The sequence below is a fragment of the Bombina bombina genome, chromosome 2 (assembly GCF_027579735.1).
Source record: "Bombina bombina isolate aBomBom1 chromosome 2, aBomBom1.pri, whole genome shotgun sequence".
Lineage (NCBI taxonomy): Eukaryota > Metazoa > Chordata > Amphibia > Anura > Bombinatoridae > Bombina > Bombina bombina.
This window is the reverse complement of record NC_069500.1, coordinates 611,706,562-611,734,226: the sequence shown is the minus strand read 5'-3', so window position 1 is coordinate 611,734,226 and position 27,665 is coordinate 611,706,562. Positions and strand designations below refer to the sequence as shown.

The 27,665-nt window shown below is 39.0% G+C and overlaps 1 protein-coding gene across 1 annotated transcript in view; it reads right to left on the bottom strand.

Annotated features, from left to right (window-relative positions):
- The window catches only part of SMARCA2 (SWI/SNF related, matrix associated, actin dependent regulator of chromatin, subfamily a, member 2), a 1,314,671-nt gene that overhangs the window by 530,150 nt on the left and 756,856 nt on the right, over positions 1-27,665 (bottom strand). The window contains exon 22 of the mRNA XM_053702540.1: positions 7,108-7,350. Coding sequence (XP_053558515.1) covers positions 7,108-7,350 — 243 coding nt within the window. The remainder of the gene's footprint in view (positions 1-7,107; positions 7,351-27,665) is intronic.

Genomic DNA, 27,665 nt, shown 5'->3' with positions numbered 1-27,665 from the left:
CAGGAGGCTGCTGGCCAGCAGTCTCGTAAGCAAAGCGGATTAAGTTCTTAACCAAAAAGAAAGAGAAGTTGCCGAAGCCTTTTGGCCTCTCCTCTGTCCAGAGTAAACCACAAACAAAGCAGATGTTTGACGAAAATCCTTAGTGGCTTGTAAATAGAATTTTAAAGCACGGACCACATCAAGATTGTGTAATAGACGTTCCTTCTTTGAAGAAGGATTAGGACATAGTGAAGGAACAAGAATCTCCTGATTGATATTCTTATTAGATACCACCTTAGGAAGAAACCCAGGTTTGGTACGCAACACTACCTTATCAGCATGGAAAATGAGATAAGGAGAATCACATTGTAAAGCCGTTAACTCCGAAACTCGTGGAGCTGAGGAGATAGCTACCAAAACAGAACTTTCCAAGACAACAGCTTGATATCTATGGAATGCAAAGGTTCAAACAGAACCCCTTGAAGAACTTTAAGAACTAAATTTAGACTCCATGGTGGAGCAACAGGTTTAAACACAGCCTTGATTCGCACTAAAGCCTGACAAAACGCCTGAACGTCTGGAGTATTAGCCAGACGTTTGTGCAAAAGAATAGACAGAGCAGAAATCTGTCCCTTTAATGAACTAGCCGACAATCCCTTCTCCAATCCTTCTTGGAGAAAAGATAATATTCTAGGAATCCTGACCTTACTCCATGAGTAACCCTTGGATTTACACCAATGAAGATATTTACACCATATCTTATGATAGATTTTCCTGGTAACCGGCTTTCGAGCCTGAATTAAGGTATCAATGACCGATTCAGAGAAACCACGCTTTGATAAAATCAAGCGTTCAATCTCCAAGCAGTCAGACGCAGAGAAATTAGGTTTGGATGGTTGAAAGGACCCTGAAGTAGAAGGTCCTGCCTCAACGGCAGGGTCCATGGTGGACAGGATGACATGTCCACCTGGTCTGCATACCAAGTCCTGCGTGGCCACGCAGGTGCTATCAAAATCACCGAAGCTCTCTCCTGCCTGATCTTGGCAATCAGACGAGGGAGCAGAGGAAACGGTGAAAACACATAAGCCAGGTTGAAGGACCAAAGCGCTGCTAGAGCATCTATCAGTGTTGCCTTGGGGTCCCTGGACCTGGTCCCGTAACAAGGAAGCTTGGCGTTCTGGCGAGACGCCATGAGATCCAGTTCTGGTTTGCCCCAAAGTTGAATCAACTGAGCAAATACCTCCGGATGGAGTTCCCATTCTCCCGGATGAAAAGTCTGCCGACTTAGAAAATCCGCCTCCCAGTTCTCGACACCTGGGATATGGATAGCTGATAGATGGCAGGAGTGAACCTCTGCCCATAGAATTATCTTTGAAACCTCCAGCATTTCTAGGGAACTCCTTGTTCCCCCCTGATGGTTGATGTAGGCTACAGTCGTGATATTGTCCGACTGAAATCAGATGAACCTGACCCCAGCTAGCTGAGGTCACGCCTGAAGAGCATTGAAAATCGCTCTTAGTTCCAGAATGTTTATCGGAAGGAGTGCCTCCTCCTGAGTCCACGATCCCTGAGCCTTCAGGGAGTTCCAGACTGCATCCCAGCCCAGAGGGCTGACATCTGTCGTTACTATAGTCCAATCTGGCCTGCGGAAGCTCATCCCCTTGGACAGATGGACCTGACATAGCCACCAGAGAAGAGAATACCTGGTTTCTTGATCCAGATTTAGTAGAGGGGACAAATCTGTGCAATCCCCATTCCACTGACTGAGCATGCAAAGTTGCAGCGGCCTGAGATGTAGGCGGGCAAACGGTACTATGTCCATTGCCGCTACCATTAACCCGATTGCTTCCATACACTGAACCACTGAAGGACGAGAAGTAGAATAAAGAACACGGCAAGAGTCTAGAAGTTTTGACAATCTGGCCTTCGTTAGGTAAATCTTCATTTCTACCAAATCTATCAGAGTCCCTAGGAATGAAACTCTTGTTAGAGGTGATAGATAACTCTTTTCTTCATTCACCTTCCACCCATGGGACCTTAGAAATGCCAGAACAATGTCCGTATGGGATCTTGCGATTTTAAAAGTCGCCGCCTGTATTAGAATGTCGTCTAAGTAAGGGGCTACTGCTATACCCCGCGGCCTTAGGACCGCTAGGAGGGACCCTAGAACCTTCGTAAAGATTCTTGGTGCCGTGGCCAACCCGAAGGGAAGAGCCACAAACTGGTAGTGCCTGTCTAGAAAGGCAAACCTGAGAAAACAATGATGATCTTTGTGTATCGGGATGTGAAGATAAGCATCCTTTAAGTCTACGGTAGTCAAATATTGACCCTCCTGGATCATAGGAAGGATGGTTCGAATAGTCTCCATCTTGAAGGATGGGACTCTGAGAAATTTGTTTAAGATCTTGAGATCTAAGATTGGTCTGAATGTTCCCTCTTTCTTGGGAAACACAAACAGATTTGAATAAAAGCCCTGTCCCTGTTCCTCCTTTGGAACTAGGTGGATCACTCCCATAACTAGGAGGTCTCGAACACAATGTAAGAACGCCTCTCTCTTTATCTGGTTTACAGATAAATGTGAGAGATGAAATCTCCCTTTTGGGGGAGAGGTTTTGAATTCCAGAAGATAACCCTTGGATACAATTTCCAATGCCCAGGGATCCTGGACATCTCTTGCCCAAACCTGGGCGAAGAGAGAGAGAGAGTCTGCCCCCTACTAGATCCGTTTCCGGATCGGGGGCTGCTCCTTCATGCTGTCTTAGAGGCAGCAGCAGGCTTCTTGACCTGTTTCCCCTTGTTCCAAGCCTGGTTAGGTCTCCAGACCGGCTTAGACTGGGCAAAAGTTCCCTCTTGCTCTGTGTTAGAGGAAGTTGAAGCTGCGCCACTCTTGAAGTTTCGAAAGGGCCGAAAACTAGACTGTTTGGTCCTTAATTTGTTGGACCTGTCCTGAGGAAGGGCGTGACCTTTTCCTCCAGTGATGTCAGAAATGATCTCCTTCAGTCCAGGCCCGAATAGGGTCTGTCCTTTGAAGGGAATGTTGAGAAGTTTAGACTTTGAAGTCACGTCAGCTGACCAGGATTTAGGCCATAGCGCCCTACGCGCCTGAATAGCAAAACCTGAATTTTTATCCGTTAGTTTGGTTAAATGAACAACGGCGTCAGAAACAAATGAATTGGCTAGCTTAAGGGCCCTAAGCTTGTCAATAATATCTTCCAACAGGGTTTCAACCTATAGAGCCTCCTCTAGAGACTCAAACCAGAAAGCCGTGGCAGCAGTGACTGGGGCAATGCATGCAAGAGGCTGGAGAATAAAACCTTGTTGAATAAAAATTTTCTTAAGGTAACCCTCTAATTTTTTATCCATTGGATCTAGAAAAGCACAACTGTCCTCCACAGGGATAGTGGTACGCTTAGCTAGAGTAGAAACTGCTCCCTCCACCTTAGGGACCGTCTGCCACAAGTCCCATGTAGCGGCGTCTATAGGAAACATCTTTTTAAAAACAGGAGGGGGAGAGAACGGTACACCAGGTCTATCCCATTCCTTAGTAATAATTTCAGAAAACCTCTTAGGGATTGGAAAAACATCAGTGTAAGTAGGTACTGAATAGTATTTATCCAATCTACATCATTTCTATGGGACTACAATAGTGTCACAGTCGTCCAGAGTTGCTAAGACCTCCCTGAGCAATATGTGGAGGTGCTCAAGCTTAAATTTAAATGTAGACATATCAGAATCAGGTTGAAGTATCTTCCCTGAATCAGAAAAATCACCCACAGATTGAAGCTCCCCTGCTTCAGCTTCAGGGTGTATCAGACATAGCCACTAAAGCGTCAGAGAGCTCTGTATTTATTCTAGTCCCAGAGCTGTCTCGCTTTCCTTGCAATCCTGGCAGTTTAGATAATACCTCTGTAAGGGTATGATTCATAACTGCCGCCATGTCTTGCAAGGTATATGCAATGGGCGCGCTAGATGTACTTGGCGTCCCCTGAGCGTGAGTTATAGGTTCTGACACGTGGGGAGAGTTAGACGGCATAACTTCCTCCTTGTCAATTTCTTCTTCTGGTGATAAATTTTTTAAAGCCAGAATATGGTCTTTGTAATCTATAGTAAAATCAGTGCATTTGGTACACATTCTAAGAGGGGGTTCCACAATGGCTTCTAAACATAATGAACAATGAGTTTCCTCTATGTCAGACATGTTTAAACAGACTAGTAATGAGACCAGCAAGCTTGGAAAACACTTTAATAACTGTGAACAAGCAAAAAATAAAAACGGTACTGTGCCTTTAAGAGAAAAAAACAATCACAGAAACTGCAAAACAGTGAAAAAAGCAGTAAATTTTACAAAATTTTTACAGTGTGTATAATAGACTGAAATAGCTTTGCACCCACTTGCAAATGGATGATTGACCCCTTAGTTTCAAAACCGGATCAAAAAAACGATATAAACGTCACAACCAACTGCCACAGCTCTACTGTGGCTCCTACCTGCCCATACAACGACTTTGGAAGGCACAAAAACCCTTTAGAGAGGTCCTATATGTTCAGGGGACTCCTTCATTGAAGCTGGATGTCTCAAGCTGCAAAAACTACTGCGCAATTTAGGCGCGAAAATAGGCCCCTCCCAACCTTTACTCACAGTGAGAGGGCCTTAAAAAACTATTCCTAGGCAAAATTTTGTCAGCCATGTGGAAAAACTGGGCCCCAGAATAAAGTTTTATCACCATTTGTCATAAACGTTTATATACATCAAGCAAACATTATATCTATTCAGAAATGAGAGTAAATAACAAAAATATTACCCTTTGCAGCAAGCATGATACCAGTCGTTATTAAATCCCTGTAATCAGGCTTAACTTAAATAAATCAGGCACTGTCAGTATTTTCTAGCTTATCATCTCTCAAGAAAAATTTAAAACTGCACATACCTCAGAGCAGGTAACCCTGCACGCTACTCCACCAGCTGAAGTTACCCATCTCTTCAGTTATGTGTGAGAACAGCAGTGGATCTTAGTTACAACCTGCTAAGATCATCAAAAACCTCCGGCAGACTCTTCTTCAACTTTCTGCCTGAGGCTAAAATAGTACAACTCCTGTACCATTTGAAAATAATAAACTTTTGATTGAAGATAAACTACATTAATGCACCACATCTCTCTAGCTACTTCCCTTGTCGAAAGCTGCAAGAGAATGACTGGGAGTGGCAGTTAGGGGAGGAGCTATATAGACAGCTCTGCTGTGGGTGATCCTCTTGCAGCTTCCTGTTGGGAAGGAGAATATCCCACAAGTAATGGATGAATCCGTGGACTGGATACACCTTACAAGAGAAATAAATGAAAAACTCACAAGCCGAGTTAGAAGTTGTAAAACAGTAAGCTTCTTAATGGTGACAAAGGCCTGTTTGAATAAAAACCTTTTACTTATAGCATGCCCTATTACACAAATGTTTTCAAAGGAAATAAATAAGGGGCAAGAGACTCTTCTGTTCCAGAGCAACAAAAATGTTTGGAACATCTGAACTAAAAGATGTTCTATAAAAGAAGTTTCCAGTTATCATATGTATCTCATACAATAAAGTTGCTTACATGTCTCCCCTTTAATGTGTTCCTAATTATCCATGTTACTAGCTGAAGATGTTATCATTATGCTGTCATCTGAAATAGTTGTTCTGTTTGTTGAAACCACCAAGTTTACTGGCAATTTTTGCTATAGATAAGCTATGTAATAAAGGAGGAGAGAGAAATCAACTTTCCAGTGGGAGTGAGATAGAGAGAGAACTCAGGATTTCTCTTTAGCTGCTCTGAATACAATGAACCCCTATTATCTGATTGAACTGAGTACACTGTCCCTTTAAAGTGATAGTAAAGGCCAAATGAAACTTTCATCAAAACTATATATATTTTTTTAGTAGACAACCCAAAGTATTCATCTAGGCCCAGTTTGGTAAATTTCATGCCGCCATTTAACCGCCAAATGCGATCAAATAAAAAAAATTGTTAACTTTTTCACAATTTTAGGTTTCTCACTGAAATTATCTACAAACAGATTGTGCAATCATGGCACAAATGGTTGTAAATGCTTCTCTGGGAGTTGTTCTTGCTGATTGCTGGATAAATTCACCCACCAATAAAAAGTGCTATCCATACTCTGAACCAAAAATTGTCTGGCTCCTTAGCTTAGATGAACAAAGAAAATTGATAATAGGAGTAAATTATAAAGTTGCTTAAAATTTCATGCTCTATCTGAACCGTGAAAGAAAAAAAATTGGGATCAGTGTCCCTTTAAGTACTGGCAGAAAGTCTGCCAGTATAAAAATAAAAGTTTTTTTTTAAATTATATATTTTCTGCAGGGTAGTATCCCCCCTTACCTCCCAACCTCCCTGATCCCTCGCAAACATCTCTCTAACCCTCCCCCCCTCTACCTATTTGCCACCATCTTAGATACTGGCAGCTGTCTGACAATACTCAGTTTGCTGTAGTGTAGCTGCCCCCCACTCAATAACCTACCCCCTCCTAGATCATTTTCCCCCAAAGGATTTCACAGAGGATTCCCTTCATTGCCTCTCCTCCCTCCTCACTGGGACAGAACACCGGCTTGTTTTTTTCCCTTCATCGCCTGTAGTGTGGCATAACAGTCCCAACCGCTCTAGCCCTCATCTCGCTCCCTCCAGCGATGGGCCACCAACCCGCCTCCCTCCTTACTCTCCCCCCTACCCACCAATGATCAGCACCACCGCTGTCCGATGCAGAGAGGGCCACAGAGTGGCTCTCTCTGCATCAGTAACTCTGCATCTCTATTTCTGCAGTGCCCCAATCGTGGGGCATGCAGAAATAGCACAATCTAGCTATTTTGAGCGAGATCGTGGCAGAGAGAAGCCCAGGACTGCAGCGACGTAAGGGGTTAAAATATAAACATCTTAAAATAAGCTTTGGCTGACCATTTACACTTAATTAACATTATATTTATGTGAATTTATTTTTGATTCTTTAAATTTGAAGAAGAAAATAAAAGTACCTATTTAATTGAAGGTGTGTGCCAAATGTATGCAGTTATTTGGGTAACTTAAGATGCAAGAAACCTTACATATTTGAGGGAAAAAAACTGGTGATATGTGAACAAATACTCACCCTTTCTCCTGTCATTGCAAAAGGGGCATTGAACCATTGTTCAAAAGTGCTACAGCTTTTAAAGATGGTAGGCAAAAGGAAGTTCAAAAGAGCCCACAACTCAGGTAGCTTATTTTGGAGTGGGGTTCCTGTCAGAAGAATACGTCTTGGAGCAACATAATGGGTGTTTAAGACCTGAGTAAGTTTGCAGTGGTGGTTCTTCATTCGATGCCCTTCATCCACAATCATATACTTCCATCGGATCTGTAAGAATAACAGTTTTGATTGGAAACGTAAACTTAGGCATTAATGCAAGTATTTGGCATTTTATTTAACTGGTTTTTAGTGTAAAAAAATGTACGTACAGTATGTGTGTGTAGTGTGATTAGTGTGTTAAGTATCGATGTGTGATCATGTAATCTTACTTTGGCTACTATAAAGGTACAAAACCCTTTATCCAAACTGCATGGGACCGGAAATGGTTTGGATTTTGAAATATTTGTATATTAGCATCTAAAAAATGGGACAGCTTGGACAGGGGATGTAAACAACAATATCTTATGTTATTTAAGCAATATTTACTTGTCATAATACAGCTTATACATGCAACCATAAAGGTAGTTTTATATCATTATTAATATATTTGTGTATTTAGTACCCTGAGAAAAATAGTAAATAACTGTAAACAGAAAGGTAACAGTTGTTTTAAAAAAATTATAGTCTATCGTTTGCATTTTAGAACACAAATAACCAAAGACGCAGGCAGAGAACATTCTCTTACTGGTAATGAAAAAATAATAATTTATGTAAGAACTTACCTGATAAAATTCATTTATTTCATGATGGCGAGAGCACACAACCTAGTTACTGATGGGATATACATTCCTACCAGGAGGGGCAAAGTTTTCCAAACCTCAAATCCCTATAAATACACCTCCCACCTCACTCATACCTCAGTTTAACGTATAGACAAGTTAGTGAGGTGTATAAGGAGTAAAAGCATAAAAAAGAGGAACAGGATAAATAATGTGCTTTATACAAAAAAAATCATAACCCCCAAAAAATGGGTGGGTCTCGTGGACTCTCGCCACCATGAAAGAAATGAATTTATCAGGTAAGTTCTAACATAAATTATGTTTTCTTTCATATTGGTGGCGAGAGTCCACAAGCTAGTTACTGATGGGATATAATACCCAAGATGTGGAAGTCCACGAGTAACTACAGAGGGAGGGATAAAATAAAAACAGCTATTTCCGCTGAGAAATTAAATCCAAAACAAAAATTACGTTTTCTTAAAAATTAAAGAACTTAAATCATAGGCACTAGAATCAGACAGCTGCCTGAAGAACCTTTCTACCAAAAGCTGCTTCAGAAAAAGCAAAAACGTCAAAATGGTAAAATTTAGTAATGGTATGCAAAGAAGTTGCTGCTTAGCAGATTTGACCAACTGAAGCTTCATTCTTGAAAACCCAAGATGTGGCAACTGATCTTGTAGAATGAGCTGTTATTCTCTGAGGCGGAGACTGCCCGGCCTCCAAATAAGATTTGTGAATTAGAAGTTACAACCAAGATGCCAAAGAAATGGAACCAGAAAAAATAACAAATAGACAAGAAGTCTTTCTGAACTCTTTAGTAGCATCAACATAATATTTCAAAGCTCTTACCACATCCAAAGAATGTAAAAATCTTTCAAGAGTATTCTTAGGATTAGGACACAAGGAAGGAACAATAATTTCCCAATTAATGTGGTTAGAATTCACAACTTTTTTTAAATTTTTAAATTAAGTCCGCAAAACAGCTTTATCTTGATGGAAAAACAGTTAAGGAGATTCACAAGAGAGAGCAGACAATTCAGAAACTCTTCTAGCAGAAGAGATAGCCAAGAAGAATAACACTTTCCAAGAAAGTAGTTTAATGTCCAAAGAATGCATAGGCTCAAAAGGAGGAGCCTGCAGAGTCTTTAATACCAAATTTAGACTCCAAGGAGGAGAGATAGATTTAAAGTAAGTGTAAATTTAGATGATAAAGTGCCTGTTTTTTTAAAAATCCGATTAAAAACAGGGGCAGTTTAATTCATCAAAATTTACATTTCACTTGTGTTGTGAAAATACTTACTTTTTAATCTCGACAGTCTCTCCAACGATTCCCGCCGATCGTCGCAAGCCTCTTCATACGTCAGAAATGATGGATCGTCATCGTCCAATCATGGTTTCCCCCCCCGGGGGAATCAGTGTTTGATTCAACGCCGTGATTGGAGGAATCCAGATTCCTCATTTTAGACCCAGGAAGAGGCTTTGCGATGGGCGGGGGAAGCGATGCAGCGGCTGTCAAGATTAAAAGGGGTAAGTATTTTCGCAACACAAGTGAAATGTAAATTTTGATGAATTAAAGTGCCTCTATTTTTAATCGGATTTTTAAAAAACGGGCACTTTATCATCTAAATTTACATTCACTTTAATAACAGGTTTGATACGAGTCAAAGCCTGTACGAAACAGGGAACATCAGGAAGAGTAGCATTCTTTCTGTGAAATAAAACAGAAAGAGCAGAGATTTGTCCTTTCAAAATATTGGCAGACAAAACTTTATCCAAACCATCCTGAAGAAACTAAAGAATCCTAGGAATTCTAAAAGAATGCTAAGAAAAACCATGAGTGGATCACCATGAACTATAGGTTTTACAAACCATGTGATATATTTCCTTGAAACAGGCTTACAAGCCTGTATCATAGTGTTAATCACAGAGTCAGAGAAACCTCTATGACTAAGCGTTCAATTTCAATGCCTTCAAATTTAGAGATTTGAGATCCGGATGGAAAAACAGGCCTTGAGACAGAAGGTCTGGTCTTAGAGGAAGTGACCAAGGTTGGCAACTGGACATTTGGACAAGATCCGCATACCAGAACCTGTGAGGCCGTGCTGGTGCTATCAGAAACACATAAGATTGTTCATTATCATCTTTAAAATCACTCTTGGAAGAGGAACCAGAGGCGTAAAAATGTAAGCAGGTTGGTAAAACCAAGGAACTGCTAGAGCATCAATCATTTCAGCCTAAGGATCCCTGGACCTGGAGAGGTATTTGGGAAGTTTCTTGTTCAGACGAGAGGCCATAAGATCTATGACTGGAAGACTGCACATCTGCCCAATCTGATAAAACACATCTGGATGGAGAGACCACTCCCTGGATGTAGAGTCTGACAGCTGAGATAATCCGCTTCCCAATTGTCTACACCAGGTATATCAATCGCAGTGATTAGACAAGAGTTGGATTCCGCCCAAGAAAGTATTAGAAATAATTATTTCTTGGCTAGGGGACTGCAAGTCCCCCCTTGATGACTGACATATGCCACTGTTGTGACATTGTATGTTTGAAACCAAATATACAGTTCTCTCGTAATAGAGACCAAGCCTGAAGAGCTCTGAAAATAGCACGGCATTCTAAAATATTAAATGGTAACCTCGCCTCTCGAGGATTCCAAACTCTTTTTGCTGTCAGAGATCCCCAAACAGCTCTCCAACCTGTGAGACTTGCATCTGTTGTGATCACAGTCCAGGTAGGACGAACAAAGGAAGCCCATTGAACAATAAGGTTTTGGTTTAACCAGCAAGTCAGAGAGAGTTGAGTGTTGGGATTTATGTATATCAGTTGTGATATTTGTGTATAATCCCTGCACCATTAGTGTAACATGCAAAGCTGTAGAGGTCTCATATGAAAACGAGCAAAAGGGATCGCGTCCGATGCTGCAATCATGAGACCTAAAACGTCTATGCACATAGCCACCGAAGGGGATGATAGAGACTGAAGGTCTAGACAAGCTGAAACCAATCTCAAACGTCTTTTCTGTTAGGGATAGAGTCATGGATACTGAATCTATCTGGAAACCTAAAAAGGGGACCTTTGTCTGAGGAATCAAGAAACTCTTTGGTAAATTGATCCTCCAACCATGTCTTAAAAGAAACAACAGAAGTTGTTTTGTGTGAGATTCTGCTAAATCTATCTGAAAATCTATTGCGCTAGTACCAAAATATTGTCCAAATAAGGAAACACCGCAATACCCTGCTTTTTGATTACAGATAGAAGGGCATCTAGAACTTTTATGAAAATATTCTTGGTGCTGTTGCAAGGCCAAACGGAAAAACAACAAATTGGTAATGCTTGTTTAAAAAAGAAAATCTCAGAAATCGATAGTGATCTGGATGAATCGGAATGTGAAGGTAAGCATCCTGTAAGTCAATTGTGGACATGTAGTGACCTTGCTGAACAAAAGGCAGAATAGTCCTTATAGTGGCCATCTTGAAAGTTAGGACTCTTACAAAACGATTTAAAGTTTTCAGATCCAAAATTGTTCTGAAAGAATTTTCCTTCCTTGGTACAATAAATAGGTTTGAATAAAAACCAAATCCTTGTTCCTGCTGTGGAACTGGGACAATTACCCTGAAAGTTCTAGATCTTTTACTGGGTTTTTGGTACATGGGTAAGAAAGAATCTTCCCAAGGGAGGTCTTATTCTGCATCCTATTCGACATCCACTGTTTTTGGACAGAGTCTAACTTAAAGGAACAGTATACACTAATTTTCATATAACTGCATGTAATAGACACTACTATAAAGAATAAGATGCACAGATACTGATATAAAAATCTTACTTAGAACCTCTCAGTTTAGCTCTGTTGAAAAGGTAGCTGGAAAGCAGTGGGAAATAAGACACTGCCCCCCTCCCCCTTCTTTTGCATATGAAAAGACCCTTTACACAAACATGAGCAAGCTGGAGAAGATAGCTGACGGTATTCTCATAAAACTTCGGGGCTTGGTTAGGAGTCTGAAAATCAGAGCAATGTTATTTAAAAATAAGCAAAACTATACATTTTAAAAAAAAAAAAACTTTATGGGCTATATAAATAAATCATCTACAAAACATTTATGCACAGAAAACATGAGTGTATAATGTCCCTTTAAGTCTACCCCCTACCAGAAGAACCGTCTCTATTCTGACGAAAGGAAGGAAAACGATTGGGAGCTTTAAATTTACCCTTAGATTTCTTGTCTTGGGGCAGAAAAACTCCCTTACCACCAGTAACAATGGAGATCATAGAAAAAGAGAGAGATAATAATCTAGTTTTAGACACCATGTCAGCATTTAAGGATTTAAGCCATCCACGATTGAAGCCATTAAGCTCTTCTAGTTAGAATGGCTAAAGACATGGATTTAACATTGACCTTCACAAAATCAAATATAGCATCACAAATAAAATGATTTGCATGTTGAAGTAAAACAACAAAGTTAGATAATTCAGAATCTGAAGACAACTGCTGTGCTAAACTGTTCAACCAAAAAGTAGAAGTAGCAGCAACATCAGCCATAGATATAACAGGTCTAACAATATAGCCAGAATGTAAAAATGCCCTTCTTAGATATGATTCATGCTTCCTATCTTAACAGTAGTACTGTCCATAGGAATAGAAGTTTGGCAAGAGTGGAAATTGCCCCCATCAACTTCAGAAACTTTTTCCCAAAGTTCTAAATTGGCAACAGGTAAAGGATACAATTTCTTAAACCTAGAAGAATGGTTAAAAAGAGGTACCAGGCTTAGACCATTCTTAAGCAATCACATTAGAGATAATGTCTGGAATAGGAAATACTTCAGGAGTAATAACATTAGTCTTAAAGGGACATGGAACCCACATTTTTTATTTTATGATTCTGATAGAGCATGCAATTTTAAGCAACTTTCTAATGTACTCCTATTATCAATGTGTCTTCGTTCTCTTGCTATGTTTATTTAAAAAGCAAATGTGATGCATAGGAGCCAACCCATTTTTGGTTGAGAACCTGGGTTATGCTTGCTTATTGGTGAGTAGATATAAGCCTCCAATAAGCAAGCACTATCAATGGTGCTGAACCTAAAATGGTCTGGCTGCTAAGATTTACATTCCTGCTTTTAAAATAAAGATAAAGATTTTAGATCCTGATGGAAAAACGGCCCTTGAGATAGAAGGTCTGGCCTTAAAGGAAGTGACCAAGGTTGGCAACTGGACATACGGACAAGATTTGCATACCAAAACCTGTGAGGCCATGCTGGTGCTATCAGAAACACATGCGATTGTTCCATTATGATCTTGGAGATCACCCTTGGAAGGAGAACTAGAGGCAGAAAATATAAGCAAGTTGGTAAGACCAAGGAACTGCTAACACATCCACCATCTCCGCCTGAGAATCTCTGGACCTGGAAAGGTATATGGGAAGTTTCCGGTTTAGATGGGAAGCCATCAGATCTATTTCTGGAAGACCCCACATCTGTACAATCTGAAAAAACACATCTGGATGAAGCGACCACTCCCCTGGATGCAAAGTCTGACGGTTGAGATAATCCGCTTCCCAATTATCTACACCTGGGATATGAATCACAGAAATTAGACAAGTGTTGGATTCCGTCCAAGAAAGTATCCGTGATACTTCTTTTTTTTTTTTTTTAAACTTTATTTATAACCAACAATGCAGACAAGCACAAGTCATGGTTTTCTACCACGCAGGGTAGGAGTAAACATAAACATATGTGGTAAAATACAGATTAAGATATTCAAAAAGATCGATAAGGCCCTGTACATACTGTAATCATAGCCTATTTTACCATGCTCATGGCCCATTAACATTTTTCCCCAAAAGTCTACACTGTTGGGATTTTTCTCTTTAATGTTAAAGTAGATAAGAGAAATTATATAAGCTGAAATTAGCAAAATGAATGGTTATTTTAGACCTGCAGTTATAGAAAAGCTATTAATCGGTAAAGCAAACAATAACAAGAGTAAATACAAAGTTTTGCTGTGTAAACAATGTGATAAAATGAGCAAGTAATTACTGTAGTGAAATATGCGGGTATACTACTTTAAATTCTGAGACACTACCGTTGAATGGTGTAATCAAGGAAGTTTGAAACGATCAAGCAGGCCTGACAAAGAAGAGATAGATATGGTCAACGTTATGCGTCCCCGCTGATTATGTGTACAAGAGAGGGAAATAGGGTGCGGTATAGACAAGACAAACCGCTTTATTAACCCTCCTAAATAAGGAGGTATCTTATGTAAGAATGATTGATGGGGGGGGGGGAGGTGGCAGTTGGTTTATACTAAATAAGGTATATCTTGGAGGTGCGCATATAGCAATATACAAAACCGGAAAAAAGAGCCTAGAAAAAATAAATATATATAAAGTGTAAGGAGAGTTGCTGCGCCCTAACTTAAGGTAGTTAAACTGTAATAAAAAAGTGGAGAGTCATGTCTATGTAAGTGAGTGAGTAAGTTGCATTAACACTGATGTTGTGTCTCGCATAATGAAACCTGGGGGTAAATCTGTCTAAAGAGGCTTATCAGGGTGGGGTTGATCATACTATGTTTAAAGTCAAAAACAAAGATACATATATCATATAAATGTGGCTGAGGGGCTAAAGGTAAATGATTAACTATAGACACTTTAGATACATAATGAGGGCTAGACTTAGTCAAATTGTTGAGGAGCCAGTATGGAATATTCCAAACATTATTAAATAAAATGGTGTAGAGGACCCTGCCTCGGCCGCTGGCAGACCCCACTATCAAGAGCTTAATGTGTTAATATGTAGGAATTAAATATGGCGTCCCCGAACTGAACAGAAAGTGTAAAATTAGCTGCGACATTCAGAAATTCTATTAGTAGTGGTATTGATGACAGATCCATACCTATAGAGTAAGATAGATTGCCTCATGTATATATCTTAAGAAATATTAGCACAAATACACATATATCAGTCGTACAAAAATTGTGGCCCTCATAGTAGTGATAAAGTATAAGACAGAGTAGATGTGGTCTGAGTGCATCTTACATTGACAGGCTGCTGCAGCTCGTATTTTGTTATGAACAGACTAAGTAAAGAACTAAAACCTACATCCAGCCTTATATAATGGTTTGATATTTTGGTGCAGCAAACTCTCAAAGTGTATGAGTTAATATATATAAGCAGAGTGATAACATAGGGATGTTAGGGTCCTGACAAATCTGGGGAATACTACAATAATCACTAACTAGGCGATAACGATCCGCCCTTCAGACACCCATGTGGCATTTTAAATAAGATAGAGTATACACAAATTAAATATAACAATACGAGTGTGGGTATAAATTTAGGGTAAGCATATCAATATAACAAAATGTCCAGGGTATTAAACATCAGTTAATAGTCAGTGAGGCATATGTAATGGCGCCAGCGCTTTTCAGCGCTCCGGAGTTCACTGAACCACTCACAGTAAAAATAAGTCTCTGAGTCTCTAACCCACACCGACTCGCCGTGCTGCGCTAGGTATGAGCTGTGAGCTAAATTCCCAACCCTGGAGACATGGGCTGTACCGGGTAAGACTCTCTGGGTGGGGGACTCGTATAAGGTGAGAGTCTCTTTGGGTTGCTGCTCCATCGGGTCGGTCTGTCCACTCCGGCTTCCAAAAGGCACTGTGAGCCCCGATGTAAGACATCAGGCATTGCACTTCTATTTCGCAGGCAGCTGCATCGGGTGATTCACAAGCTGGGCTGGTGGTATACAGGGGCTGATGACTCTTAAGCGGCGTATTCTGCAGTCCCACCGTTTCTTTATCCTCGGGAGCAGGCTTGATAGAGTAGGCAGTATGAGGTGACAGTGGCACTGCTGGTTGCTGAGGCTCCGTTTCTGGCTTGCTTCTGAACGCACCTTTGCACTCCTCCAGGAATATATGCATTTGCACCAAAATGCACTCAGCGTCCTCCATGGTGAAAGAAGGTAGCGGTCCCCTAAGGTAGGGGAAAAAGATAAAATCCCTTGGGTAGACTTGCTCTCAAGTGAAGGTGTCAGTTAGGCCGCAAGATGGCTGCTGTAGACGCAGTTAGTGAAGAACACATCGGGGTAGGAGAAGACTGTATATAAGGCGTCACTCCTAGTAAAAGTGGTTGTTGAGAACGGCTGTGCTGTCAAACCAACGTTAATAGCTTTATAGTAAGGTAGATGGTAACAGACGGTCGCTAAATTTATCTTTATAGAAAGTATGGTGGGAGCTGCTGAAAAATGCGACCGTCTGGCTTCAAAGTTGGCTCCGCCCCCCCGTGATACTTCTTTAATTGCTAAAGGACTGTGAGTCCCTCCCTGATGATTGACATATGTCACAGTTGTGATATTGTCTGAATGAAAGCGAATGAAAATTCTCTCTTTAATAGAAGCCAAGCCTGAAGAGCCCTGAAAATAGCACAGGGTTCTAAGATATTGATTGGTAACCTCGCCTCTAGAGGATTCCAAACCCTTGTGCTGTCAGAGACCCCCAGACAGCTTCCCAACCTAAAATACTTGCATCTGATGAGACTACAGTCCAGGAAGGACAAACAAAAGAGGCTTAAATAATACGATGATGGTCTAACCACCAAGTCAGGGAGAGTAGAATGCTGGGATTTAAGAATATCAATTGTGATATCCGAGTATAATCCCTGCACCATTGACTCAACATGCAAAGCTGCAGAGGTCTCATATAAAAACGAGCAAAGGGGATTGTGTCCGATGCTGCAGTCATGAGACCTAAAACTTCCATGCACATAGCCACTGAAGGGAATGATCGAGACTGAGGGTTTCGACAGGCTGTAACCAATTTCATTCGTCTCTTGTATGTTAAAGACGTGGGTCGTGGACACTGAATTTATCTGGAAACCTAAAAAGGTGACCCTTGTCTGAGGAATCAAGAAACTCTTTTGTAAATTGATCCTCCAACCATGTCATTGAAGAAACGACATAAGTTGTTTCGTGTGAGATTCTGCTAAATGAAAAGATTGAGCTTGTACCAATATATCGTCCAAATAAGGAAACACTGCAATACCCTGGTCTCTGATTTCAGATAGAAGGGCACGAGAACCTTTGAAAAGATTCTTGGAGCTGTCGATAGGCAAAATGGAAGAGCGACAAATTGGTAATGCTTGTCTAGAAAAGAGAAATTCAGAAACCAATAATGGATGAATCGGAATGTGAAGATAAGCGTCCTGTAAGTCTATTGCGGACATGTAATGACCTTGCTGAACAAAAGGCAGAATAGTCCTTATAGTCAGCATCTTGAAAGTTGGGACTCTTACAAAACGATTGAAAAACTTCAGATCCAGAACTGGTCTGAATGAATTTTCTTTCTTTAGGATAATTAATAGATTTGAATAAAAACCCAGACACTGTTCCTGAAGCGGAAATGGTGTAATCTCCCCTGAAAGCTCCAGATCTGGAGGTCTTATTCTGAAACCTATTCGATACCCTTGAGAAACAATGCTCTGTATCCACTGATTCTGAACAGAATCTGCCCAAATGTTTTGAAATAATTTCAATCTGCCCCCCACCAGTTAAACTTGATTGAGGGCGGCACCTTCATGCAGTCTTGGGGGCTGGCTTTGGCTTCTTTTAAGGCTTGGATTTATTTCAACTTGAAGATTGCTTCCAATTGGAGCCAGAGTCCTTAGGGGAAGGAGTGGTTTTCTGTTCTATTCTGACGAAAGGAACAAAACCGATTAGAAGCTTTAGATTTACCCTTAGACTTTTTTATCTTGGGGCAAAAAAACTCCCTTCCCCCCCAGTGATAGTGGAAATAATAGAGTCCAACTGAGAACCAAATAAGTTATTACCCTGGGAAGATAGAGATAGTAATCTAGATTTAGATACCATGTCAGCATTCCATGATTTAAGCCATAAAGCTCTTCTAGCCAGAATAGCTAAAGACATAGATTTAACATTAATCTTGATGATATAAAAAGTAGCATCACGGGGGCGTGTCCAAGCAGCGACTGTGGACGGTCGCATCTTCTCAGTGCTCCTGCCGATCACCCAGCAATCCGCCGGCGTAGGGTACCTATTACAGCGATTTAGTACATAAAACGATCAGCACTACTGGTATAGTGGTTTGTTTGGAGAAAATCAGGTTACTCACTGTATTTCTGACGCTACAGCACGAGAGTGGACAACAAAGGCCTGGAGCGGCAGCTCAGAACAGGCAGCGCTACCCCCCTCGGTTCCCCCGAGGGTAATTGTCAGGACTGGACATAATAGAATATAGACTTCTCACACTCTTACAGCACTATAGAATAAAAGGGATCTTTCCAATACAGTAAACCTGAGGCTACCACACAATCTCTTGCTGCGCAATAAATATGGCCACCAAGATGGAAGTTAACTATCTGCTCCGCATAGATGACATTTAGAAAGAATTGAACACCGCTTTATGGATCTGATGCAAAGGGCTCCTTGGGACTGTCTAACGCAACCACATATGCTATACTTTAACCTAGAGAGCAGAGCGGAAGATAGGGAGGCGACAGCTATGGAGGATAGAATAGCGGCAAAGGGCACTCCCGTGGTTTCCTCCCTACAAAGCAAAAGGGGAATCAAGGCTAGTACAGAGTCAGCTTTACAGGGTTCACCTTGAAAGAAGTCGCCCCGGCAAATTAGCAGACCGCCAGTGATTAACATGCAACAGAAGAGCACTATCTTCATGGCGCCTCTCAGCGCAGATACAACATTTAAATACAGTCATGGCGACGGAACAAGCTACGCGGTAGCCTCTAAACAACTCAAGAAGCCCAGCATTTTTTCCCACGCTGTCTCGCGGATAATTAGACATGATCTGGAAGCATTCCTTATACAGGAGAATAGAGGAGAACCCCGGATTAATATAACTATGGAGAACACATCATCTTTAACGGATGCAGCTTTAAAACGGCAGCTGGACATATCTTTTTACCCCAACAGATCAGACTTTGACAAACAGTCTAAAATGCAATATTATTGGGACATGCTAAAGCCAGTCTGAAGATATCCTGGTATTGCGAAATACTGTTTAATATTGTTGGTTTAAATATGTTTTAATCTTGTTTATCTATATCTATGTTGACGTGATTATGTTTGTTGTTGCTTCCCTATGTTTTCCTTTTATGGCTACACGCACTTTCACTGAAACACACTATAAGGGAGCCTTAGGACTACATACGCATTTATAGCATAGTGGAGGCATTGTGGATGCATTAACGCCCTTTTATATTCCTGTGTGTTTCCTGCGGGGTTTAGTGGGGGGCCCCTAGGGTGATATAAAATTATATTTGAAAAAGGGGTTCATGGTGCGTGTGCTGCCTCAGATCAAAGGGGAAAAAAAAGGGATAGTAATGTCAGTGCCCCTTTAGCGGTCTACGGCCGGGACTGTTGTTGGGTGCCCAAATATCACTTATTATTACTAACATGAGTTACATCTCATTAGAAAGTTCAATGAGCCATATCATAAATATCTGTTTTTGTTTAGGGCGTGACGATTATAGCCACTCTGGTTCAATAATGAAGATTATATGAGCTGGGAAATAAGTTTTGCATAGATGGGTTTCTTTTTGTTCTGTTTTGTAGTTTCTTAGTTAGACCACAAAAAATGGTCGCTTGCCTCTGTGAGTTGTATGTTAATATAATACCCAGTCTTGACCGGTACATCTATATAAATTCTCAAAAGAAACGAATAGTTTCATAATGCCTTTAAATATGATGATGTACGTTTATGTAAATTCTCCTTTTTGTTGTATGTCTGATAATACCCCCGGATCTTATTTAAGCATAAGAACAGGCCCAAGAGAGGCTAGCATCACAGTCATACGGGGCTGGTAAAAGAGCACTGTTAATATTAATGTATAGCTACAGTCAGATTTGTTATAAATATCTTGTTAGTTTGAACTTATCACTTAAGCTGTATGATACCATCTTTCTTCTGCATGGACTCCTGTATGAGACACTCCATCTTGTAACATTAATGGTATATACCATGTACAACTGTTTTATGATATGTAATCTCATTTGATTTTAATAAAGCTCTTTTGAAAACTTAAAAAAAAAAAAAAGTAACATCACAGATAAAATGATTAGCATGTTTAAGCAAACCAAAAATACTAGACAAATCAGGATCTGTTTCCTGATGTGCTAAGCTATCCAACCAAAAACTTGATGCAGCCGCAACATCAGCCATAGAAATGGCAGGCCTGAGAATAAAATATGTAGCAAAAAATATATTACTGGCATTGCGGTAATTAGTCTAGAAGAAAAAGGCCCATGAAAGGATTGGTGCTTCCCTTAACAAATAATATAATAAAATATACCCTATAAAAAGGAACAGGGCAAAAGAAGGGGGATTGTAGCACTCCACCTCTATACGAATGAGTATAGTATAGTTAAAATATAACTTTTAATATAGTTAGTATAACAACCCAGGAAACCCTGGTGTCTCCCACCACACTTGAAAACAAACAGTTCTAATACTTCACACAACTTAGGCTGTAAGCCTCCCTGTTTCTTGGTCGATAACAGAACACGTCGGCTTTAGGTGACAGAGGCAAGAGCAGCACTACTGGGTGAATATAGAACTGTGACAGAAGCACAAACGCGTTTCGGCCTGTAAACGGCCTTTCTCAATGTGTATCAAATTATATTCAATAGGACAAACTGAACGCTGAAACAGCGTGTCTAAAATACCTTTCCTAGAAATGGGCTCTCCAAAACTGACGCTTTACGTCTAAGCCACTCCCCCTTCCCACACTCACTTGATAATTCTATTGGTTGGAAAGTTGGCATGTATTGAAGGGAGAATTCCACAGGTCAGTAGTGTTATAGTCAACAAAGGCTAGCGATACCAGTATTTGCCAAAGTGTTTAGATCCCAATCATGCAGAAATTAAGAGAACAACAACAAGATTAACATCAAGCTAACTCATGAAGCGAGTCAAGAAAGTATCAACTTTTTAGACCTGACTATAATCAAGGATGTGGAAGGAAACATAAAAACTGATTTGTTTAGGAAAGTAACGGCAACTAACAGTTTACTCCACAACAGCAGTGCACATGCCAGTAACACTGTGAAAAGTCTTCCCACTGGGGAATTCTTGCGAATCAGGAGAAATTGTGATTCTGATTTACAAACCTTTAAAATACGTGCTCAAGAATTGGAAAGAAGGTTATTGGAGAGAGGTTACAGTAAGAGAACGATTAAAAAAGCGAAATATAGAGCAGAAGAAACAAACAGACAAGAACTGTTAAAGAAGAAATACAGACCTGGAAGCGATATTCCAAGACTAATAACAACATATAACTCCCAAAGTAAAATGGTTAATGAAATTCTGAACAAACATTGGTATATTCTGAGATCTGATCCTATGTTAAAAGATATTATAGGAACCAGACCCTCCATTTCATATAAACGTACACGTAACATCAAGGATATGATAACCAGTAGTCATCTTCAGAGGCATAAAACCAAAACAGCATTGGCACCAGGATCACATAAATGTGGTAACTGTAGTACATGCAAATATGTAATCAAATCCGATCATGTAATAGATCGATTTCAAAACAAACACGCCATCAGAGATTATATCAGTTGCCAAACGGAGGGAGTAATATATTTACTCATATGTAAATGTGAAAAATTTTACATAGGGATGACGACACGGAAATTAAGAGTGAGAATTATGGAACACCTACGTAACATCAGAAACGCTGAGAAAGATAAAAAAGATGGTAAAACTCTAACAAGTGTCGCATATCATTTCCTCCAATACCACAAAGCCAATGCTGAAGAATTACAATGTAAAGGCATTGAAAGAATTAGGTTGGGCATTAGAGGAGGAAACCTTGAAACAAAATTATTGAAAAGAGAAAGTAGATGGATCTACCTTCTTAATTGTGTTCAACCTCATGGTATGAACGAAAATAACAATTTTTATGTACATCTTAAAAATTAGAATGAGACATAAATAATAAAATATATAGAGCTAAAAATTCAAGTACTGATAGCTCTAATCCAACACACTCCAACACAAGTATATCAGTTAGAGTAGGAATATAAGTTCCTAACTTTGCTTAATTTTTATTAGTGGAACAATATTAACATACAAAACTTGGAATATAATAACTTTTAGCACTCGACTGGATGTAGGTCAGTAAACATTTGGCACCCAATAGAATGTTTTCACCACATCAACCCTGTAACACCCCTTTACATTAGTAAAGCACTATCATACACAAGGCGCACAAGGTCACATCACTTATATACTGCACTTAATGCAATTTTATTTTCTTTCCACTTCACCTCTGAACCCTTTTGAATTTCACACTACCCCCCTGTGCTTATCGTGTCAGCACTAGATACACGACATATAGTAGTTCTGAACACACAATTTAGAATTTCAGCACTCTCACTTATTATGTCATAACCATGCAATCACTTCACATAATTTAAATATATCACCTAGTTATCTTTTAATTTAAACTAAACAATACATATAAATCAATACTCATCCACAAACAATATATGTTCCAAAGAAGTCCTACAATAGTATATAAACCCAAAGCTAAAATTGTGTTACAAAGACTGACAGTAATTAGAGACACTATAATACTATCAATAACAAAAAGAACGAGTTTATTAATAGTAAGTATACCAAGAATTTGGATAACACAAGTATGTCTATGTACCACACTGATTTCAGCTTCCTTATTGAACCTGAAAATCAAACACAACACCGGTAGGAAAGTGCATTCCACTAAACTTATAATAAGAAACAACATGATTACTTTTAAAAATATGTGTTGGCTATAATTCAAATCTTGTCTCTATCACTTCTAACACCAAGCTCATTATAAGGCTTTAACCATAGGCTCATATTTGACATCCCAAAACAGAACATCCATATCAAGCCCAAATGAATAAGCCCTAATCTATAATATTAATTCTGAACATAGAAAAGAAGATCTATTTCACAATTATAATATGTATCTGTCGATCTCCTCTATACCTATTATATGTAACAGCTATCATTCAATGCAGGTCCGCAATAGCCGAGCCCTAAATCACTATGTATAACATAGGAAATCACTGATTGGCTAACCGTCGTGAGTGACAGCCAGACTGTCCAATCAGAATAGGAGATGACATTGGGACCGGGTCCTCAACCCGCTTATACTTCGAAACTTCCGGCGGCGCGCCGCCTTTGAAAAAGCCCGATACGGGCGAAACCGGTCAGGGGGTTATAGAGCTGTTGGGAGCTCTATTAATTTTTTAAAAACTTTACCTATATTGGTTGGCCTGTTTAGGCGGGATAAAATTTGTATTACGCATCTAGCTTAAATATAGGACAAACAGTCACTATTAGGACTGTTTGTCTCAGTTATAATTTTGACCTTAAAACTATCTGGATATAACAGAGGGTTACTCGCAATTAGCTATTTATTAAGCGTTTTTAAGTGGCAACCTCACAATATTATATTGGGGGAATAACTAGCTTAGTTATACGTATAGCCAGATAACTGTAGTTTACCGGTGCATCTATCCAACGTTTGCTACTACAAAAAATACCTTTCAGTTAGTACCTTAATAGCGCCACAGCTATACTAGTCCAGCTGAAGGTGCATATATACCTAATGTGTTAGAACTAGTTTACTTTTGGCTAACAACAAATGAATTCAAGAAAACAAGTATCCGGTTCGAAAGTAATGTACACAAAGCACAATACTGCATTTCTAGTGTGACACTGAATCACACGAAAAGATCAAATTACTATATGAGAGAACACAAGATACTAAAAATATTGCAGTAAGAGGGGCAAACATAAGATAATATCGCAAACAGTGGCACAATATTGCGGCCACATATTTACAATACAAGTTTGTTCCTCTATCACTGAAAAACAAATAGCCAAATGTAACAGGTGATGTAGCTTATTAATCTAATAGCTACAAATATTCAGCATATTCATACTGGCTGAGACATTAGGTGCAAGAAGTGTACTAAGCTATTCATAAGTACACAGTATTAACATTTGGATTTGTTCTAATGAAAGGTACACATATAACTCCTATATAAGAATAACACAACCACAAGAATTATATATAGGGGATAGTGACGCTAAGACAATAGGGTAACAACCCAAATGCTAACATAAGACAACTGGCATAATAGACGTACGACTAGCTAGTACAAATAAATCTAAATTATACTTCTTTACTTACACTGTATATAAAACCTCAGAGAGTTTGTAACAATTTATGGTGATAATAAACCTACAAAACTGTGGAAATAAGTTGATCTAATGAGATACATAATAGCCATTTGAATGTTTCAAGACATAACCAAAACAATATAGGTTCATATTCTGTCATGTGAAACCACATTTATTGTGAATATCTATATAAACTATACTCCACAATAAGATTGAATATAAGTGATATTTATCATACAGAGGGTATTTTACAACTGTACTTTGTAGGTATATTTCTGAGGTCACTGAACATCACTCACATTTACCTAAATCCAACAAGCAGAAATCAACAACTTATTTAAATAGCCAAACATATGTGTATTTGACACATAAAGATTAACCCTTTATTATCAGGAATACTACTGAATTAAGAGGTCTCATTTATAACTCCCTACCTAAACAACTTCCTTCCAAGCACCTTTTACACATCAAAGGCTTACAGAGGATTAAGGAAGTGGCCTACCACTATTAGGTTGTTTTTAATTGAGTGTTTTATTTTAATAAAAGTTATATTTTAAATTCCCAATTTCTCCACTATAAGTCCAGGCACAGAGTGCTGTATGTGCAGTCTTTTAGAGAGGTCTCTTCCTCTCTGTTGGTTCAATTAAGAGAACGTTATACTGTAATCGAATCGTTTAAACATAATATTCCTTACGCATCTACGCTGTGCAATATCTGATATCCTATATACCATTCTATTGCACAACAGATTAGGAGGAATATATTACAGTCAATTTGGATTCAATACATACAACTTAACGCTTGAAGGAACACCATCCTTTTAAAATAAACCCTTATAACATATACATGGAAGTCAAATTTAGTGACTTCCATCACCGGTGACAAGAGTATTAATCATGGTATCAGTGTGTCATGATGTTAGGGGAGTGATATAGTATAAGCGATGTATATCCAAATACTCTTAATGTTTCTCTGCTCCGTAATACCTGTTCATTAATGTGTCATTGAATTCTTTGTCATATAATTACAGAGACACTAAACCTCTAATTCGGAACCAACTTGCACCATGTAATTTATCTAGATATTGTACATTACCATTATTACTCCCTGCTACTCCATGGTTAAGTGAATCACTACGTCATACAGGATTACTGTGCGCAAATAACTTATGCTGGAAAATACCTATAGTTATTGCTAAAGCAAGCAATATAGTGTCCTATCCATGTCATCGCTATAGTTCTGTCCACTACTAATATGCTGATATCAGTTGAATATAAATACATTCAATCATATGTGGCAATGAATTATCATCCTTATAATTATTGGTGGTATCTAAAATATCACTCCCTTAGGTAATACTCATTATGGATCAATTTTAATACAGTAATAAACTTTAGATACAACCATTCATACCCAGGAACTACACTACTATATAGTTGGTTCAAGAAGTTGTTCGAATATAACAATTCCATATATAGGTTTAAGTGAATTAAAGGCAACATGGTACATAGTAGCTGATGTTACTTAAGAGGTGTATGTGTCTGGGTCCCATCATAAGACGGGACTACTAACAACACCATTACACACTATAAGAATAAATGTATCAATGGGCATGGGGACTTACTCAATCCCATGTCATTGATCACATAAATGCTCCTAATGCCATGTTAATGCCCATTCTCCTTGTAATAACCTATATCTCTATGTTATATAGTGTAAATTCTCGTCTATCCTACCTGATAATACCCTACAAATATTAATTCCCTGATATAGGTACAATTGAATCTCACATCCATTCATATGGAACTGGTATTATGAGATCAGCTACGATAAACCTGTTATCAGTAGGTACACTAAAAGATTGAGTATATATCAGGAAAATTAGATAAGGGAAAAACACCAGTAACCATGTAGACGAACTATTAAAGGTATATGTTCACCACATATAAATAGTATCAACTGACAGGTATTAAGATTAAAGGAATGTCAAATAATTATTGGATTCGTTCATGCCCTTGGGCATGACACTATAAAGTCTAAATATCCATTTAGTTTCCTGTTGCAGCAACACAGTATCCATATTACCCCCTCTAATGCCAGGTTTGATTTGCTCTAAACCCCAGAATTTCAAGGCTTTAGTGTCACCTCTCTGTTTATAAAAATAAATGTCTTGCCACACTAGTTATCTTCTTTTTTTTATTCAAGTCTGACTTTGCATTCCTAATGTTGCTTAGGTGTTCTGTCATTTTCTTCCCCAAGGATCTTGTTGTCATGCCAACATAGTACACGTTACAACTGCAAGATATACAGTATACTACATTATTACTTTTGCAGTTAATATACTCCTTAATATACAACTGATTGTTAAATCTATCTTTCATTGCAGTTTTCTTAACCATATGCTGGCAGACATTACAATTCCCACACTGTACTGATCCTTGGAAGATTGGTTTATTTTTGACATTTCTGTCATAATGGCTACGTGTTAGAAATTAATTCAAGTTTTTACTCCTCCTATACGTGAATGAGGGTTGATCTGTAATAAGTTTCCTTACATGATCATCATCCAAAATGACATGCCAGTGTTTGGAGAAGATTTGTGTGATATTAGTACTTTCAGGGTAAAAGGTTGAGGCAAATCTGATAGGATTGGTTTGATTACGTTCCCTTGGTTTTAAAAGATCTTTACGATCCTTCTTTAAAGCTTTATTATACGCCCTAGCTAGGGATTTACGTGAATAACCTCTTTCTAACAGTCTGAGTTTCAAATCTAATGCTGCTTTTTTGAAGGATTTATCCGTAGAGCAATACCTTCTCATGTATTATCCTACAGGTAATACTCTAATAGTAGAGGAGTGATGACAGCTCTCAGCACGTAATATACTATTTGTTGCTGTTGGTTTTCTTAAAGTATCAGTCTCTAATTTGCCCTCCTTACTATAAATGATCAAATCCAAAAACACAACCTTTTCTTTGCTGGTGGAATAAGTCAGATATAATCCAAAAGGATTTTGGTTAAGAGACTCAAATTTTTCAGCATCCCTTCTGGTCCATTCCAGATAAAAAAAGATGTCATCAATATATCTTGACCAGTGGGATATATAATGTTTATATTCAGTGAGAGATTCATGATACACAACTGTTTCCTCCCACCACCCCAAGCATATGTTGGCATATGTTGGTACACATGAAGTGCCCATTGCCGTTCCACGAGTTTGTAAATAAAACTTGCCGTTAAAAACAAAATAATTATGACTCAACACAAATTGTAATAACATTAGAAAATCTTTAACTGCATCTGATAAGTTAGTATCTTTCTGCAAAAAATGGGCTACAGCTTTACATCCCCATTGTGTCTGAATGCTGGTGTAAAGTGATTCTACATCACAAGTCACTAGTATTGAGTCCTGATTAATTTTTAAATCACAAATTTTATTCATTATATGCATGGTATCTTTGGTGTGGGAGGGTAATGAGTTGACAATGTATCTCAGTCTAGCATCTAAGTACACACGCGCTTTCTCTGTTAAAGATTCAATCCCTGACA